The 16389-nt window shown below is 45.4% G+C and overlaps 1 protein-coding gene across 1 annotated transcript in view; it reads left to right on the top strand.

Moving 5' to 3' along the window:
* PTEN (phosphatase and tensin homolog) overlaps positions 1-15158 on the top strand; it is a 48720-nt gene extending 33562 nt beyond the window's left edge. The window contains exons 6-9 of the mRNA XM_041404721.1: positions 462-603; positions 3078-3244; positions 10085-10309; positions 11564-15158. Coding sequence (XP_041260655.1) covers positions 462-603; positions 3078-3244; positions 10085-10309; positions 11564-11749 — 720 coding nt within the window. The 3' untranslated portion in view covers positions 11750-15158. The remainder of the gene's footprint in view (positions 1-461; positions 604-3077; positions 3245-10084; positions 10310-11563) is intronic.
* The last annotated feature ends 1231 nt before the right edge of the window (positions 15159-16389 follow it).

Raw genomic sequence — 16389 nt, 5'->3', positions numbered from 1 at the left:
CCAAGGACACCTTCTGCTGTCCCAGGCTGCTCCAAGCCCCTCCAGCCTGGCCTTGGACACATCCAGGGGTAGCCAGAGCTTCACTGGGCACCTGTGCCAGAACCTCACCACCCTCCCATGGAAGGATTTCTTTCCAATATCCCTTCTGGCAGTGGGAAGCCATTCCCCCTTGTCCTTGTCACTCCAGGTTCCCTCTCCATGTTTCCTGTAGCCCCTTCAGGCACTGCAAAGCCACAGTTTGATCACCCCACAGCTTCTCCTCTCCAGGCTGAAGGATCCCAGTTCCCCCAGCCTTTCCTGGTGGCAGAGGTGCTCCATCCCCTGAGTGCCTGGCAGAGCAGTGCCCTGCTGTGTGTGCTGCTCAGCAGTGACTGAGCTGTCCCTTGGGCTGGAGGTGATGGGCAGGAGCCCTTCAGTGATGCTGATCCAAGCTTTTTGACCCTTGTTTTCCCTCTGTTTAGGGAGTGACAATTCCCAGTCAGAGACGCTACGTGTACTACTATAGCTACCTGTTAAAGAATCACCTGGATTACAGACCAGTGGCACTGCTGTTCCACAAGATGATGTTTGAAACAATTCCCATGTTCAGCAGCGGAACTTGCAGTAAGTACCAGCAGCCCTTCACCTCTGCTAGGGACCCTGTTGGCATTTGGGATGGGGTGATGGCACCGAGAGCTGCACATCCTGGAAGAAGTCACATGGCAACACCTGACAGTCCAAAATCTGCTGGCTTTGTGGGCTCTGGCCACTGGGATCTCCCACGTGTAGGCTGTGAAGCACTCATGACTGTTTTACTACGTGCAAGTGTTTTAATGGTTTGAAGAGAAGGGATTCCATTTGGAAAAGACCTCTAAGAGTGAGTCCAGCCTGTGCCCAGTCCCCACCTTGTCACCCAAAGCAGAGCACTGAGTGCCATATCCACTCCTTCAGGGATGGGGGACTTCACCATTTCATGTATATTTGGGTATTTGCTCCTTACTTTTGTAAAAAGCCTCCTTTTTTTTTTTTTTTTTTAACACAGCAACTCTTGGGAAACATGAATTGCTGAAAAACATTTGCCTAATGGCATGTTGGCTTCCAGTGCAGCAGCATCATTCTTCCCATGATGTTCAAAAAATAAAAAATAAATGAATCAGTTCAACTGGGTAAATACCTAATTAGCTTTGGAATAAACTTTTCTTTATGTGGAGGTTTCTAAAGCATTAATACACCTGTAAATGATTAATCTCATCTGCTGATACACTGTGTTAGTGAGGAACAGCAGATTTTGTGAAGTTTTGAAATACAAAAACAAATTCTGCTCTGTCCTGTGGGCTGTGTTACAGGGCAGTGACTGCTTGTGTTGCGTGCTTGGTTTTTGTTGGTGGAAAAAATCTGCTGGTTTTGCTTTGGGGATTACAGCAATGTGTAATTAATTCCAGTGCCTCCTGTGGCTTTGATTAAAATTGCCCTGTTAATATTGTTCTGAGGAGACAGTACCTGAACATGTAACACACACAAGAAACAATGGAGCAGCTTGTCAGGCTGTACAGGAGGAGGGAGGGAGGAGCCTCTGCCAAAATCCCTCTGCCTTAGGGAAGAGGTGTGGAGGTTACAGATTTTTGCAATTACCACTCATTTCATGTTTTGGATGAACTGGGCTGGATTTTTGAGGCTGAACTGCTCAAGTGTGTGCTGACTTGTGTGCCCATGGGAAGATGTTGGGGTAGAGAACAGATTGCCCAAGCACCTGAGAAGATACAGTAACTATCAAGCTCAGCAGTTGTGTGCTGCAATATTTTAAGTTTCTGTGGGGTTCTCAGTGACTTTTCAGAATGCCAAGTCGACGGTGTTGTGTCTTTAGTTGTGTTGTCAGCTGTGCTGGCAGTGTTTTACCAACCTGGTAACTTTCCATCTGCCTTCCTTGGTATCACTCTGCTGCTCTAAAGGCACTGACAGGGCAGAGACCAACCTCTGGGGCTGAATGAGGGCATGACAGAGTTTCACAGCTCTGAGGGTTCAAGGAGATAAGGGCAGGATGAGAAGGGTGTGTGGAGACCTCACAGCACCTTCCAGGGTCTGAAGGGCTTACAGGGAAGCTGGAGAGGGACCTGCAACAGGAGCTGTGGTGATAGGACAGGGAGGAATGGCCTGGCATTGCCAGAGGGGAAATTCAGGTGAGGGAAGGAATTGTTCCCTGGCAGGGTGGGCAGGCCCTGGCACAGGGTGCCCAGAGCAGCTGTGGCTGCCCCTGGATCCCTGGTAGTGCCCAAGGCCAGGCTGGACAGGGCTTGGAGCAGCCTGGGACAGTGGAAGGTGTCCCTGTGTGTGGCAGGGGTGGCACTGGATGGGATTTAAGGTTCCTTCTAACCCAGACCATCCTGGGGATTCTCTGAGCCTGCCAGTCAAGGTTTCACCAGTGGGCCCTTCAGCAGGACAGTGTGGGTGAGTTCAGCAGGGACTTGCACAGCTCTGCAGGGCTGTCTGACCTGACCATTTCCAAAGCACCTCTTCCTAAACAGGACCAAAATCCCCTTTTCATTTCAGTGTTACCCCTGCAGATTTAATTGGGGAAGTGATGCCATGGCTGGCACTTCTCTGATGATGGTGATTTACAGGACCAGCTTTTAGGCTCTTCTGGTTGGTTTTCAGTATTAATGTTCAGTTTTGTCCTTGTTTTTGCTTGTTTGTGTAAGAGTAGAGTTGTTTTGTGCTGACATGATCAGCCTCTCTACAACAGGAAGAAAAGGGGAGAGAGAATAAAACCTCTCGCTTTGGTCTGTGCAGTAAGAGAGGAGGGGAAAATGCAAGGAGCAGTCAAGTAAATTCACGTTTTACAGTCATTATATTAAAAAGAAACAACATTTTAGGAACTCCCTGGTGGCCTGAAAGTACTGCCATGAAGGACAGAAATCTCCAAGGTTGTTTCCAGTAGCATCTGGCAAAGTTTGATCTCTTGTGGTGTTAAACCCTTAATAGAAATTCAGCTAACGTTGAAAATATCGTAGCTCACGATTTTGTTTCTGCTACCAATGTTGTGCTCTTTTTTCCACTTTGGAGGCTTTTCTCACCAAGTGACACTCTGTTTTGTCCCACAGATCCTCAGTTTGTGGTGTACCAGCTAAAGGTAAAGATATTCACCTCCCCTTCAGGACCCTCACGACGTGAAGACAAGTACATGTACTTTGAATTCCCTCAACCTTTGCCAGTATGCGGTGATATCAAAGTGGAATTTTTCCACAAACAGAACAAGATGTTGAAAAAGGTTGGTTTCCTTGCTTTTTCTGGAAAATGTTGTCAAGCCAGCCCCTGATGCTGGGGGTTGGGATGTTGGTTATTTTTCAGGGATGTGTAATCATGGCATTTAATTCTTTGATGTCTGGTTTTCCCAAGGAGCCAATCGACCACAAAATGAAAGTTGGATGTTTGGGGAGTTGTGAGATTAAGTACAAAGGTTGGGTAAAAATGATCCTGGCTCTGTATTGCAGTCGTTTGGGTAGTAGTGAGTAATCTAATTGAGGAAGAAACATTCACCTTCTAAAAATAGACTTGCATACTGAGCAAGTTAACTCCAGCTGTTTTCTTCACTAAATTTTCCTGAGGTTTGAGCAGGCACAGAAGATCCTGTCTGTGCTGTTGGCTGATTTGTACCCATCTGTCAAATTTAGCTGAATTTCTGAGATAATTGAGTTCCCACGCACTTTGTACAAGTATCTCTGCAATCTCTTCCACCACCTCTCTGTTCCCAGCTGCAGTGCCTTGACATGAGAGGTTTAGAGAATTCCCTCAGAGCTGAGGATTTTATTAGGGTTTCAGTTATGGGAAAAAAAAAAATAAATTAACCTAGTACTTACTTTGAAACCAAAGTCAGCCAGTTCTTAAAGCTGAATCCTTGAGTTTCTTTAGTTCTGGTGCTTGTGGAGCCACTCTGGATCTACCAGAGGGAAAGGTGAGGATGACACTGTGCTGATTAAAGGCTACCTTGGTATTTGCTACTTAAAACTCCTCACCAGTAGTTACTCACTGTTGAATGGAGGTTAGAAAACTTAAGAGCATTCAGTGAGTGAATTCATAAAAGGAAGAAATGCTCAAGTGGATCAGGAGACAAAGAAGTGGTGAGGTGACATCACTTAGAGCTGTGCACACAGGTTGTACCTGCCAGCTGTGTGTGAACACACATGCACAGTGTTGTGTGGGCTTGCTTGTGTGAACAAGTTTCATTCAGGTGATGGTGTCTGCAGAAGTTTCTGGACAGTTCCTTAGTGGCCTTGTTTTCCTTCTCTGCCTGTTTGAGGAGATGTTTTAGTTGGTCAGTGCAGTTATGTGCAGTACAGAGGCTGTAAAAGCATTTTAAAAGTAGAAATTCTGTTTCAAAGCTGAGATTATTGACATGCAAGCAGCCAGTTCTGAGAAAAGACTTCTAAAGGAGCACCTAGGTGAGTCCTGTGGGCTGAACATGAGGGATGCAGGGAGGAGCTGATGCAAAGCCCCAACATTTTTCTACCCTCTCCTGTCTGGACTGTGAGTTTGTTGCTCCTCTGCCATCTCCAGTAACACATGGATTGCAGACAGACCTGATGGGAGGTGCAGTGCTGCCCTGGCCATCCCTGACACACCAGTGTGCAGGTCAGGATCTTGGCTCTGCAGCCCCAGGAACAAACTGCTCTATTTGTTTTACCCCTGGAGAGAGCCCTGAGCTGCAGAGACAGTGTAGTGAGAGCCCCTCATGAGCACTCAAGTTCCTGCAGTATGAATTGGGTCCTCAGGAGTGTGTAGGGGTGCAGAACCACAGCAGGAGGATTACTGTGCCGGAGTTTCATTTCAGAGTGTCAGATTGTGGTTTCAATTCTTGAGAATCTTTGTACTTTCAGAGTAGCTGGCTGATTTTTTTTGTGTTGTTTTCTTTTCCTTTTTGTCTGTTCTTATCAAATACCCAAACTGTCTGGGTTCTGTGGATTACAGATAGTGCAGAGGTGCTCAGTTTCTCAGTATTTTTGACCTGGTAGAGCCAAAGAAATGGTGAAGGTGGTTCTTTTCACATCTGCAAACTTTTCTGAGATGGAAACTGCCCTTTCATCACCTAGTTAAAAAACACCTTGATAATCTCTCTGAAATATCTGTTGAATCAAGTGTCTTATTGGCTCAGCTTTCAGTATGAATGGAGGACAGAGGAAAATAGTGTGAGATGTTCCACAGCTGTGGTAAGATCACCTCTCTTAGCTCTGCTGCAAACTCAGGAGCTGATCCTTCCACATGGTCCTTGCACAGGTTGTTGCATGAAGTGAATAAGGTGAGAGCAGGGCAAAGGGGAGCATTGGTGCCAGAAGAACCTACCTTGGCTCAAACTGAGCACATTTCTCTGTCCACATGTGGAGCAGCAGGTCCTGTTCCTTTTCTGCATCAACTACATACACAACTTTTACCCAAAACTGAAGGCCCTCCACTGGGGAGACTGGTATTTTAAAGATCCCTTTATGCAATGATCACCTAATTAATGAGGAGCAGCATAATTACGAGTATCAGCATCTTGCCTTTCAGAGATTCTGCTTTATTAACCAGGTTTATTAAAAGTGGAATTACAAGTCTGTTGCCTGTCAGTGGTTCTTGTTCTTCCCAGGTTTTCTGTTAGCAGATTACAGGTAGCTAAAGAAGTCTTTAAGACATCACATATCGACCAGTCTGAATTTTAACTTTAGCATAATAAAAAAACCTAATAATATCAACTAAAAGTGTAATTCCTGATCCATTCTGAGCCTCAGGCTCAGAATTCTGAGTCTCATCTCTGGAGACGAAGAAAACTTCTTTGCCCTGGCTCTGGTTTGGTGATGTCAGCTGAAATGCCCCAGATTCCCTCACCTGTATTTGCTTCCAAATTTCCCAGTCCTTTGAAGGACAACATTATCTGCAGAACTCTCTGTAGGGAGGGCCCTCCTCAATTTTGGGTAAAATTATTATCCATAAACCAGACCAAACCTGAATGATAAAATTACTTCAAAAGCCTAACACTGCAGAATCAGTGTGAGATTTAAAGCAGCCACATGTCCTTTCTTCTAATGGCAAAAGTTAATCTAGGCAAATTCGGTGGCTTTTGGGAGCTGACATCAGCCACAGGAGTATTGGTGCCACTGGGGTATTGGTACAGGGCTGACAGCCTTGGAAAAGTTTCATCCCTTCCATAGTTTCTGCCACCTGGCATCAGTTATGAAGTCCCCAGCTCTTGGTCTTTTCTTGTCTAATCAAGTTGTTTACTTTATCCTCAGACTATTTCTTCAGTGAGCTGTAGCTACTTCCTTTCAAGAATGAAATGCATGCCCACATGAGAACAAAATGGCTTGAGGCTCAAGTGCTGTGACTGTGGATGAATTTCTGATGGGTAGAAGTTTGTAATTTGGGGGATGTTTTATTGAATATGGCTTTTTCTTGTAGCTTGACTGTTCTTCCATCTCAGACTGCTGCTGTAGTTTTGCTGGGGTTTTTTTGGTAGTTTTTCCTCTAGTTTTGCTTCCATGGATCTCTGCAAAGCCTTTTTCTTCCAGTTATTGATGTTGACATGATAATCTAAAAGTATTTCAGAGTATCCTTAGATCACTCGGTTCAATGGGAGCCTGTTTAAAAATAATACAGAAATCTCCTCATCTTCCTGCCTCCAGAGCCTGGGGCTGAAGGAGACCTTTTTTTGGGAGTCCTCCCAGTACAAATGAGAGGGAAATGTTGATGTGGGTTTAATTTGTGAGAGTCAGTGGTGTTTTGTGCCCAGACTCCAGCGTAGGAGGGCTGACAGCATTGTTTGAGCAGTTGCATTTCATCTCTCAAGCCTAGAGATAAGTTGTGCTGCAGAGTTCAACAAGACTTTGGGCAGTTGCTGTTAAGCAAACGCTGAGGAATGAACTCTGAAAATGTCAGAAGACTCAGTGTTGATCTGCAAATGGTACAGGAAGTTCCATCAGGCAGGCCTAGGGAACAGGCTGAACCAAGATCCTCATTCTTGGAGAGCATCTCCAGACTCTCAGCGGGTGCTGCAGAGTGACTCTGTGCCTGGGGATCTCTCTGCAAAAGTTAAGCTCTCAGGAGGGCATGGGAACTCCTGATTGATGCCTTAAATCTTGGATTTGGATCCCAATCTGCAGCTAGAGACCAGCTCTAGAGTGGAGAATGTTTTTCTGTCAGTCTGAGACCCTGCACGAGGTGGGGACAAGCACTGTGTGTCAGAATTGTGGGATTAAATCAGCCTCTGTTTCATCTGATACTGCACTGGAGATTTATGGCACAGATTTGGTTATGGGAAGAAGTACATCTGTGGTTTTTTTTTTTTTTTTTTTTTTTTAAGACAGATGTCTGTGATGTAACTGGAAGTGAAGCAAAACACATTGAAAAACAGTCTTTAATACTTTTTTTTTTCCAGAAGTCTATTCATTAACTTGTGTTATGTGAGCACTTGGTCTGCTATTTTGATTTGCTATATAAAGCCTGAGTTCAGTTCATGCCTTGATTTTTAAAATTCCTATCTTTGGCCCATATTACATCATCTTTCTTCCTTGTCTCCCATGAAATATCTTGGGTCCTGATGCTTCAGCTGAATCCTCATTTGAATAATGGATTTGCTCTCTGTGAAAAACAGTGACACAGTTATCAGCCTTAAGAGCTAATTCCAAAAAACCAAGTCTCTAATTCCAAATGACCAAGTCTTCCCTCAATTTGAGTGGCCATGCCATGTTCCAAGACCCATGAACTCAGTTTATTAGGCTAATTAAGTTGTGTAGTGGGAAGGAAAGGAAAATAACTTGATGCTTTAAAAAGCTGGAGGGAGATAAAAGGAGAAATGACCAGCTCAGCTGAGTTGCAATGTTTAGTTTGAGTCCCTGAAGACCTCTGCAAATTTGTCCCAAGGAACACAGATTAAAAGCTGTCTAGGGAGAGGTTTGTTGTCTGTCAGTCCCTGTCAGTGAAGCTGAGTCCCCCCAGCCTTTGAAGTGCCAACTAAATCCCCCCCTGGTCCTGCACTCATGGAGCTGAAGGTGAGGCACAGCAAAACTCTGCCTTGTGCTTCTGCTGGCATTGATTCCCATCCAGGGGCCTCTTTTCCTCTGGCACTGGGGACCAGCACCAGAGGGGGTTTCAGCAGGAAAGCTGCTGCTTGTCTCTGTTTTGACCTGAGCAGGTCCTTTGCTTTGAGCAGGAGTAAACCTCTCACCTCCTTGGAGTTCTTTCTGAGGGACTCACTGTGTGTGGGTGAGGAGGAGCCTGGGTTGGGCTACCCTGAGCTTGTCTTCACAGGGATTTTGTCTGCTGCCTCTTCCTCTGGGGCAGACACATCAGCAGAGTGAACCCAGGATATTCATCCTCAACTTCCAGACCCAGGCAGGGCATTTTTGAGGCTTTTCTTGGGGAAAGAGGAGGGTGTGAAATGTATAAGCAGGGCCTGGCAAGAACCTGCTAACTGCTGCCTCCCCTGGGCTCCAGCAAGGCTTCTCCAGAGATGGGATGGCTTGAAGGGACTCAGTGGCAGTGGGACACATCTCTTAGACTCCCCAGACAACTCCTTTGCTGCATGAACTTGGTTCCCAAAGTGCTGGAGGGAGGCACGTGGTGGAGTGGGGAACTCAACTAGCAGAAGTATTCCTGGCTGGATTTTTAATTTCTGTGCTGGGGTCTCTCAGGTACTTAGAAAAATGCAGACAAGCTGGAAGTGGTTTTGTAGGCTTTACATAAAATACTGAAAATCAGTCTGCTGACCTTTGGCAGAGAGGGACACTTGTGAATTCCCAGTATCCTGTTTAAATAAATTTTTGAGGAGGATGAGTGTGAGTTAAGTAATCCAGCTCTTCCCTGCCCTCTTTCATTGGCTCAGGAAAATGCTGTGGTATTTTGCTGGTGCCAAACTGCCTTCAGCAGGAGGCCTGCTCGTGTCACACACACTGGAACCACTTCTGTTCCACCTCTGATTTCCCCCCTGCTTCCTTACCAGCAGAGATGAATAGGAAGATAGGGCAGGACGTGGATTTTCCAGTAAGAAATTGGAATTAGAGCTCCTTGGTAAACCAAAATATGTAAGTTAGCTCAGAAGGAGTGAGTTTGTGTTCTGGTGCTGTGTAATACCAAGGAATGTTAGGTTCTGCAATGGCTTCCTTTCCCTGCAGCTTTAGCAGCAATGCTGACCATTGTGGGAGGAACTGGCCGTTTGCATCTTGGATCTTGAGCCTGAAAAGGCACATCAAAGTCAAGGAGAAGATTTGGTGTATAAAGAGCAAGTGGATGTAGCTCCGTGTCAGAGGGAGAGGGGTTTGCTGTGCCGTCACGACCGAGCTGACCTTGGAAACAGCAGCTCTGGGCTGGCAGAAAGCTGGCTCTCCTTCAGAGAGCCTTCAGGATCTCTGGTACAGGGGTCTCCTGCCCCTTGGTGCAGCTGGGGCTGTGGCAGAGTGGGGAATCAAACTGCTGAAGGTCATCTGGCAAGTTCTGCTTGAGCTGAACATCCTTCAGCTGCCGCTGCCTTGGCTTCTCCCTAAAAGCTTCCTGCTGGACAGCAAGCACTGGCTCTGCCTTCCTCTCAGTGCTGCTCGGCAAAGCTCTGACTGCATAGAAGCACCTCAGCAAAGCACCCGTGAATCCTTCACTGATTTGTGGTTTTGCTCAATTGTAGCTATTTCTGTATAAAAATAAGAAAAGCTTTCTGTTACAGGGGAGATTCAGTATTACTCACCTCAGCTGGTTCACACAGGTTGTCTGTTTGGTTTGGGGATTGCTTGGCAAGGTGTGAGCAAAAAGAAATGTGTTCATGCCTTGTGATTGCAAGTTTTAGTTTATTGAATTTATTATCATCTGCTTTTATTGCAGGTATGATAGTTTTAAGCCCTGCTCTCTATGAGTGACTTCTAAAAGCTTAATTGGTTAAAATTGAGCTTGATGAATGCAGATTTTTGTGTGTTGTCCAGGAGATGTGGTAAAAATGTCTTTGCATGCAATGTAACAAATGACATAGTGTTGTCCAACCAAGTTTTGCCTGATATTACAAATCTGTTTTTGACCAGATGCTGATAGCAGTCTAATTAACGTGCCATTAGCGAACACTAAAGCAAGCTTGTTTTCTGTGTTCTTCCTCCCCCAGGACAAAATGTTTCACTTTTGGGTAAATACATTCTTCATAGGACTGGATGAAAATTCAGACAAAGTAGAAAATGGAAGTCTAGTTGCAGATCAGGAACTTGATGGTATTTTCAGTACAGAGCGCTCAGATAATGATAAGGAATATTTAATCCTTACATTAACAAAAAACGATCTAGACAAAGCAAACAAAGACAAAGCCAACAGATATTTCTCTCCAAACTTCAAGGTCAGTATATTTTATGTGTGAACAAAGCTGAAAAGCTGCATGATTTGTTTGTCTTGCCTTTGGAGGGACCACGTGAAATCGCTGTGTAGAAGCTGAGTTTATGTGCTGGTATTGCCATCACTTAGCAAAGCTTTGAGCTTTGTGCTTTTATCTGCTTTTTGGGGAGCTGGTGCATGTTGAGAGGCTGGGGTTGAGGTCTTCAGGTTGTTCCAGGTGTTGATCAAAGCCATCAGAGGTTGGGACAGCTGGTGACCAGGTGCCATCTTCCCTGACTGCGTTGTGGGCTGGGCACACTGAGCTCCTGAGCTGTTTTGTAGCTGTGCCTGTTCCATGGGAAGCAGAGGGAGCCACAAGGATGATTTGGGATCTGGAGCATCCCTCTGATGAGGAGAGGAGCTGGGCCTGATCAGTCTGGAGATGGGAAGGCTGCGGGGGGATCCCATCAATCCACACAGACATCTCCAGGGGCTGGCACAGGAGGTGCCAGGCTCTGCTCTGTCACTGTTCCAGTGACAGGATGAGAAGCAAAGGCCGTAAACTGAAACACAAGTTCCACCTCAACATGAGGAAGAACTTCTTTCCATGAGTGTGGCAGAGCCCTGGATCAGCTGCCTGGGGCGGGTTTCATCCCAAGCTCACCTGGAAGTGCTCCTGTGCCTGGGCAGGGGCTTGGACTGGATCATCTCCAGAGGTCTCTCCAAGGCCAGCTTTCCTGTGATTCTGGGAATACCTTACCCTGGCACTTTAGCTTTGGGGAGTATGAGCCATTGGCAGCAGTGTTCTAAACATGCAAAAGGCATTTGTAAGAATTCCAGCATTTTCTGACTTCCTCATAAAAGATCAGCCAGAGCTCATGTGAAGGTAATGGTCATAGCTGCTTGGAGTATTGCTTGGATAAGACTTCCCACACAAGAGTCACCTCTTAGAGAGTGTTTTGTTCGTTCCTTGCACTCTTGCTGCAATCTCCTGGTGCTCTGGGAGTTGGGGAATGCAGGAGGATGTGCTGGGATGTCCTGCTGCTGCAGCTCAGGAGCACCTGAGCACTCAGCCAGGCACAATTCCTGCAGCTGGGCTGGAAAATCCTGCTGCTTTGCCAGGGGTGGTATTAAGAGGCTGGCAAACCTCTCTCTGGGGGGAGAGGAGCACGGGTGTGACTCAGGGTGGCCAGGACCTGTGCTGTTAAAAATTGCTTTGTTGCCTGTGCTCGGTTGAAGTCCAGGTTCCCTTTTTAAATGTTGTTTTTTCCTTCCCCAGGTGAAGCTATTTTTCACAAAAACAGTAGAAGAGCCATCAAATCCAGAGGCTAGCAGTTCAACTTCTGTAACACCAGATGTTAGTGACAATGAACCTGATCATTATAGATACTCTGACACCACTGACTCTGATCCAGAGAATGAACCTTTTGATGAAGATCAGCATACGCAGATTACAAAAGTCTGAATATTTTTTTTATCAGAGATAAAAAAGAACCATACAAAAAAAAAAAACCATGAAGACAGACAAACTTGAATAAACTGAAAAAAAAAAGGACCTTTCTAAATGGCAAAAGGACATAGTGTCAGATTACCAGTTATAGGAACAATTCTTTCCTGACCAATCTCGTTTTGCCCTACAAATCTACAGGGTTTGACACTTGTCCAGTCGGGGGGGTAAAAGAAAGGTTACGTAGCTCTTATGTATATACCTTTTTGTGTCAAAGGACATTAAAACTTCAATTAGGAACTATAAACATGGCACTTTCCCATTTTATTCCAGTTTTATAAAAGTGGAGACAGACCTAATGTGTATGCGTAGGAATTTTTCCTTTTGTGTTCTGTCACCAAACGAAGTTTCAAAAACCGAAAAGAAAAAAAAAAATATTTACAGGTTCACATCCTGCCCCTTTTTTTGCACTTGTGTGGCAACAGAAAAGTCTGCAGTTGGCTAAGAGATGTTTCTAGAAGGTTTTTCCTACATTCTAATGCATGTTTTTTGGATGGGGGCTGGAAGGTGATGCTCGGAAAGGAGCGTGGCCTGTGTACCATAGCCGGCTGTTCCATGCACCTTTCCTCAGCATGCTGCCCTAATTCATCCGGGACAATGGGTGAGGAGTCGCCGCTGTCACTGCTTGTTGTTTGTGCATTTTTCATTTTTTTTAAGTGTAATGGTGCTAGAAAAGGCAGCTAGAGGGAGTGATTCTGTCTAGGGGTACAGGAATGAACCTTCACGACACCCACAAGACCCACGCTATGAAGGGAGACAAGGAATTGGGGTCACGAAAAACAAAAAGAAAAAAAACAAAAGGAAACACAGCAACAATGACTTAACCATACAAATGTGGAGGCTATCAACTAAAGTAAGAGCTTGAAACAAATGGTTACAAAATTTGACAATGATTTATTGGGATTTTTTTCTGAATTGTAATGGCTGCTCCATCTCCTGTGTAATCAAGGCCAGTGCTAAAAGTCAGATGCTCTTAGTGCAAAAACATCAGTCGACATCATACATTTATATTAGTAGTTTTTCAATCATATTCCTGCTGTGAATACTTCATGTGCTGCCTTGCAAGCTTTTTTTTTTCCCCCTCATGAATATAAAAAGATTTTGTAATGGTGCACAGGAAATGTCATTGGAGATTCTCCAGGTTAGTGTTTGTTTGGAAGATTTCTGATGCATTTATTCAATCAAACCTCTGTCAGCCGTTCCACCCCTTTGACCTTACACATTCTATTACAATGAGTTTTGCAGTTTTGCACACTTTCTTTTAAAAAAAAAAGTCATTAACTGTTAGGGAATTTACTTGAATACTCATTACCTGCAATGTTTAAAAAACGGACAGTACACACCAGAGACAGGAAACCAGTGTTGCAGTAAATTCTCAACGCTGTAAATGAAGATTAAAAAGCAGAACTTGTCCCAAATACATTACTGTCAAAACCAACCCTTCAAACCACCCAACAAATTGTTTTTCTAAACCAAGTGGCAGCGTTGGATTGATTATTTGTTCCTAGGGTAGGGCTCAGAGTTGGCTTCTGGTGGGCGATTGTCGTGCCCAGCCCGAGGTGGCTGCAGAGTCCAGCTGCTGGCACATCCAGATGTGAAGTCACAGGCCCCTCTAGGGGGGCCACGAACAGCTGACCCCAAACTGATGCTTTTTTTAGGGTGCAGTACACACATCCCCCCCGCTTAATTCACTTCTTGGTGCTGACATGGAAGTTCATGAGCTGTGTGCTCATGAACTGTTATGAATGGGATCTGTCAGAGCCCTGCACAGCAGCATTAATGGTTGGAATTGGAACCACACAAGGCAGGACTTCCACTAATTACAATTGGTAAACCAAGGTGTAAAGGGCTTTTAAAGAATTTTTTTTTTCTTACCTGGTTTCTGTTGGTCAATTCTGCTCCTCAGATTCATGATTCTAACTTCTAACAAAGCTGGTAATACGTTCTGACTTACAGGTTTAATTGGACTTTAATGGATCAAGGTTCAGTGCTCATTGTGACGAGCAGGAGGTGGTTTTCCCTTGGGAACAGGAATTTTAACTCTTACCTTTCCAATCGTGTTTTCACCCTGTCTGGTTGATAACAGTTGAAAGTTGTGTTGTGCTCAATAAAGCAAACTGCTCCTGCTTGGATAGCATTGGGATCTTGGCAGTGCTGCGTGTCCCTCTGTGGATAATCAGGATTGGATGGTGCAGCTCCAGCCGGTGACGCCGGATCGGGAATCGGGACGCAAGGATGGGCTTTTGCACTGTTATTTTTCCTTTGGAATGTGAAGGTTGGAATGAGGGTTTTGATTTTGTTTTAATTTTTTTTTTTTAAATGTTTCGACGTCTTTGAGAAGCCTTGCTTACATTTTATGGTGTAGTCATTGGAAATGGAAAAATGGCATTATATATATATATATTATATATATAAATATATATTATACATACTCTCCTATACTTTATTTCAGTTACCGCCCCCATAGAAGTTGACAAGAATTGCTATGACTGAAAGGTTTTTGAGTCCTTATTAAAACTTTATTTATGACAGTATTCATAATTAGCTTGAGCTGCATTCTGTAGGTAATCTTTCCTTGAGTTTCCAGACTGTACGCTTCATCCTGTTGGGATGTGCAAGAGCTTACATGTCTGAAACTACTTGAAGGCATCACTTTGGTAAGAGCTTAACTGCAAGGCCCTGAAGCATCCCCTGGGCTTGGGCAGCCCCAGTGGAAATCTTTGCCACAGCTCCTCCAGGGCAGCTGTGCAAATCGGCCTCCAGATTCCTCCCCGGGCCACACATTGTAAACTGAAGTGGAGTTTACATGCAGCATCAAAATTAGCTTTCCAAATTAAAAAAAAAAAACAAAACAAAACCACCTTCAAATAATGGAAAAAGAGGATGCTGGTGTGCAAGTTCCATGTTTAGTCCTAGCAGATGTGTGCAATATGTTAACGATGCCTGTGGTTGCCACGAAGTGCCTCGTTTACCTTCTCAATACTGTTGGAAAGTGTCGTGCATGCAGATGGATGGGGTGGGACTGTGCACTAAAAGGGGCTCCAACTGCAGCGTTTTGGCAGAGCTGCCTTTCTCTGCCACTTCAAATTTCCAGTCTGTTTTCATATAGCATATATATATATAGATACTAAAAGAAAAAAAAAAATCAGTCTGTTAAGCAGCCTTACTCTGATTCAGCCTCTTCAAATACTATTGTGCTGTGCAACAGTGGCTCTGTGTGTAACTGAGAATACACAAAAACCAAGTATGACATGTACAGGATAATGCCTCATACAAATCAGATGTCCGTTTGTTATTGTGTTTAACAACCCTTTATCTCTTAGTGTTAAAACTCCACTTAAAACTGATTAAAGTCTCATTCTTGTCACTGTGTGGGTGTTTTATTGCAGTGTTCTGAGCTTGGCAAACAGCTGAGACGTTGTGTTTGTAAAGCTGTGGAATTTGGAGCGTGCTGCTTGGAGCCAAGGGTGCTCCTTGTGCATGCAGGGATTGGAAGGGAGCTGCAGCTCCAAAGGCTGCTGTGTTCCAGAAGTTTGACCAGTGCAGCAGTGGAGGTCCAGATGTGTGCAGGGATATCCAACCCTCTCTTTGGTGTCCTGGTGAGGGGCAGAGGCACCTCCTGAGGCATCAAACCACACGGGCAGGTGCCTGGCCCCAGTCCCTGAGGAGCTGCAGGAAAGACGCAGACTAATGACAAGGAAAAGGGAAATGGTTTCCCACTGCCAGCGGGATACTGGGAAGAAATCCTTCCCTGGCAGGGTGGGCAGGCCCTGGCACAGGGTGCCCAGAGCCCTGGATCCCTGGCAGTGTCCAAGGCCAGGTTGGACTTTGGGGCTTGGAGCAGCCTGGGACAGCGGAAGGTGTCCCTGCCATGGCACCGGATGGGCTTTGAGGTCCCTCCCACCCAAACCATTCTGGGCTTCTCTATTTAGTCTCCATCAGAACTGATTTCAAAGTTCACCCTGTAAATAAGGAAACGTTATCTGCTGCATAATGAGACCTCAGTCCCACCTGAGAATCCTTTTCCTGAAGTAGCTTTACACTGACGAGGAGATGCATTTTTCCTTATAGAATCAGCATTGTTGAGGTTGGAAAGGCTCTTTGAGATCATCAAGTCCACTCTCAGGACAGGTCAAGTAGGTGATTCTGGGGTTCTTCTGGTTGTTTGGCTGTTTCCAAGCCGGATTTTAAAGTGGCACTTCAATCCTAGGTGGTGCTCCCTGTTCCCAGGGTTACCCTGGGCCTGCAGGAATGTGAGAGGGATGGGGAGGAGCCAGGGTGCTCTGCTGCACCCCAAATCGGGTGACTCCAGGTGCCTCTTGTCACCCCTCCTTCCTTCCCACTGCTGCTAACGCCAGCCCTGGCCCACATTTGGCTGAGCATCTCCAAAAAGCTCCAGTTCTGTTGGGACAGGGAAGGTCGGGGTGCTCAGTGTTGGCCAGGTGGGGCTGACCCCACAGGTGAGGGATTACACCTCAGCACGTGTCAGTGCATGTTCCTTTTGCTCTGGTGAGCTTGGCTTGCATCCAAAAAGTGAAAGCAGGGTGGGAAGATGCAGAGGAAGGGCAGGAAGCTCAAAGGAGAGTGGTCAGAACAGG

The sequence above is a fragment of the Onychostruthus taczanowskii genome, unplaced genomic scaffold (genome assembly GCF_017590055.1).
Source record: "Onychostruthus taczanowskii isolate IOZ18803 unplaced genomic scaffold, ASM1759005v1 scaffold22, whole genome shotgun sequence".
NCBI lineage: Eukaryota > Metazoa > Chordata > Aves > Passeriformes > Passeridae > Onychostruthus > Onychostruthus taczanowskii.
Note: the sequence above shows the minus strand (reverse complement) of the source record. Positions and strands in the feature narration are given on the sequence as shown.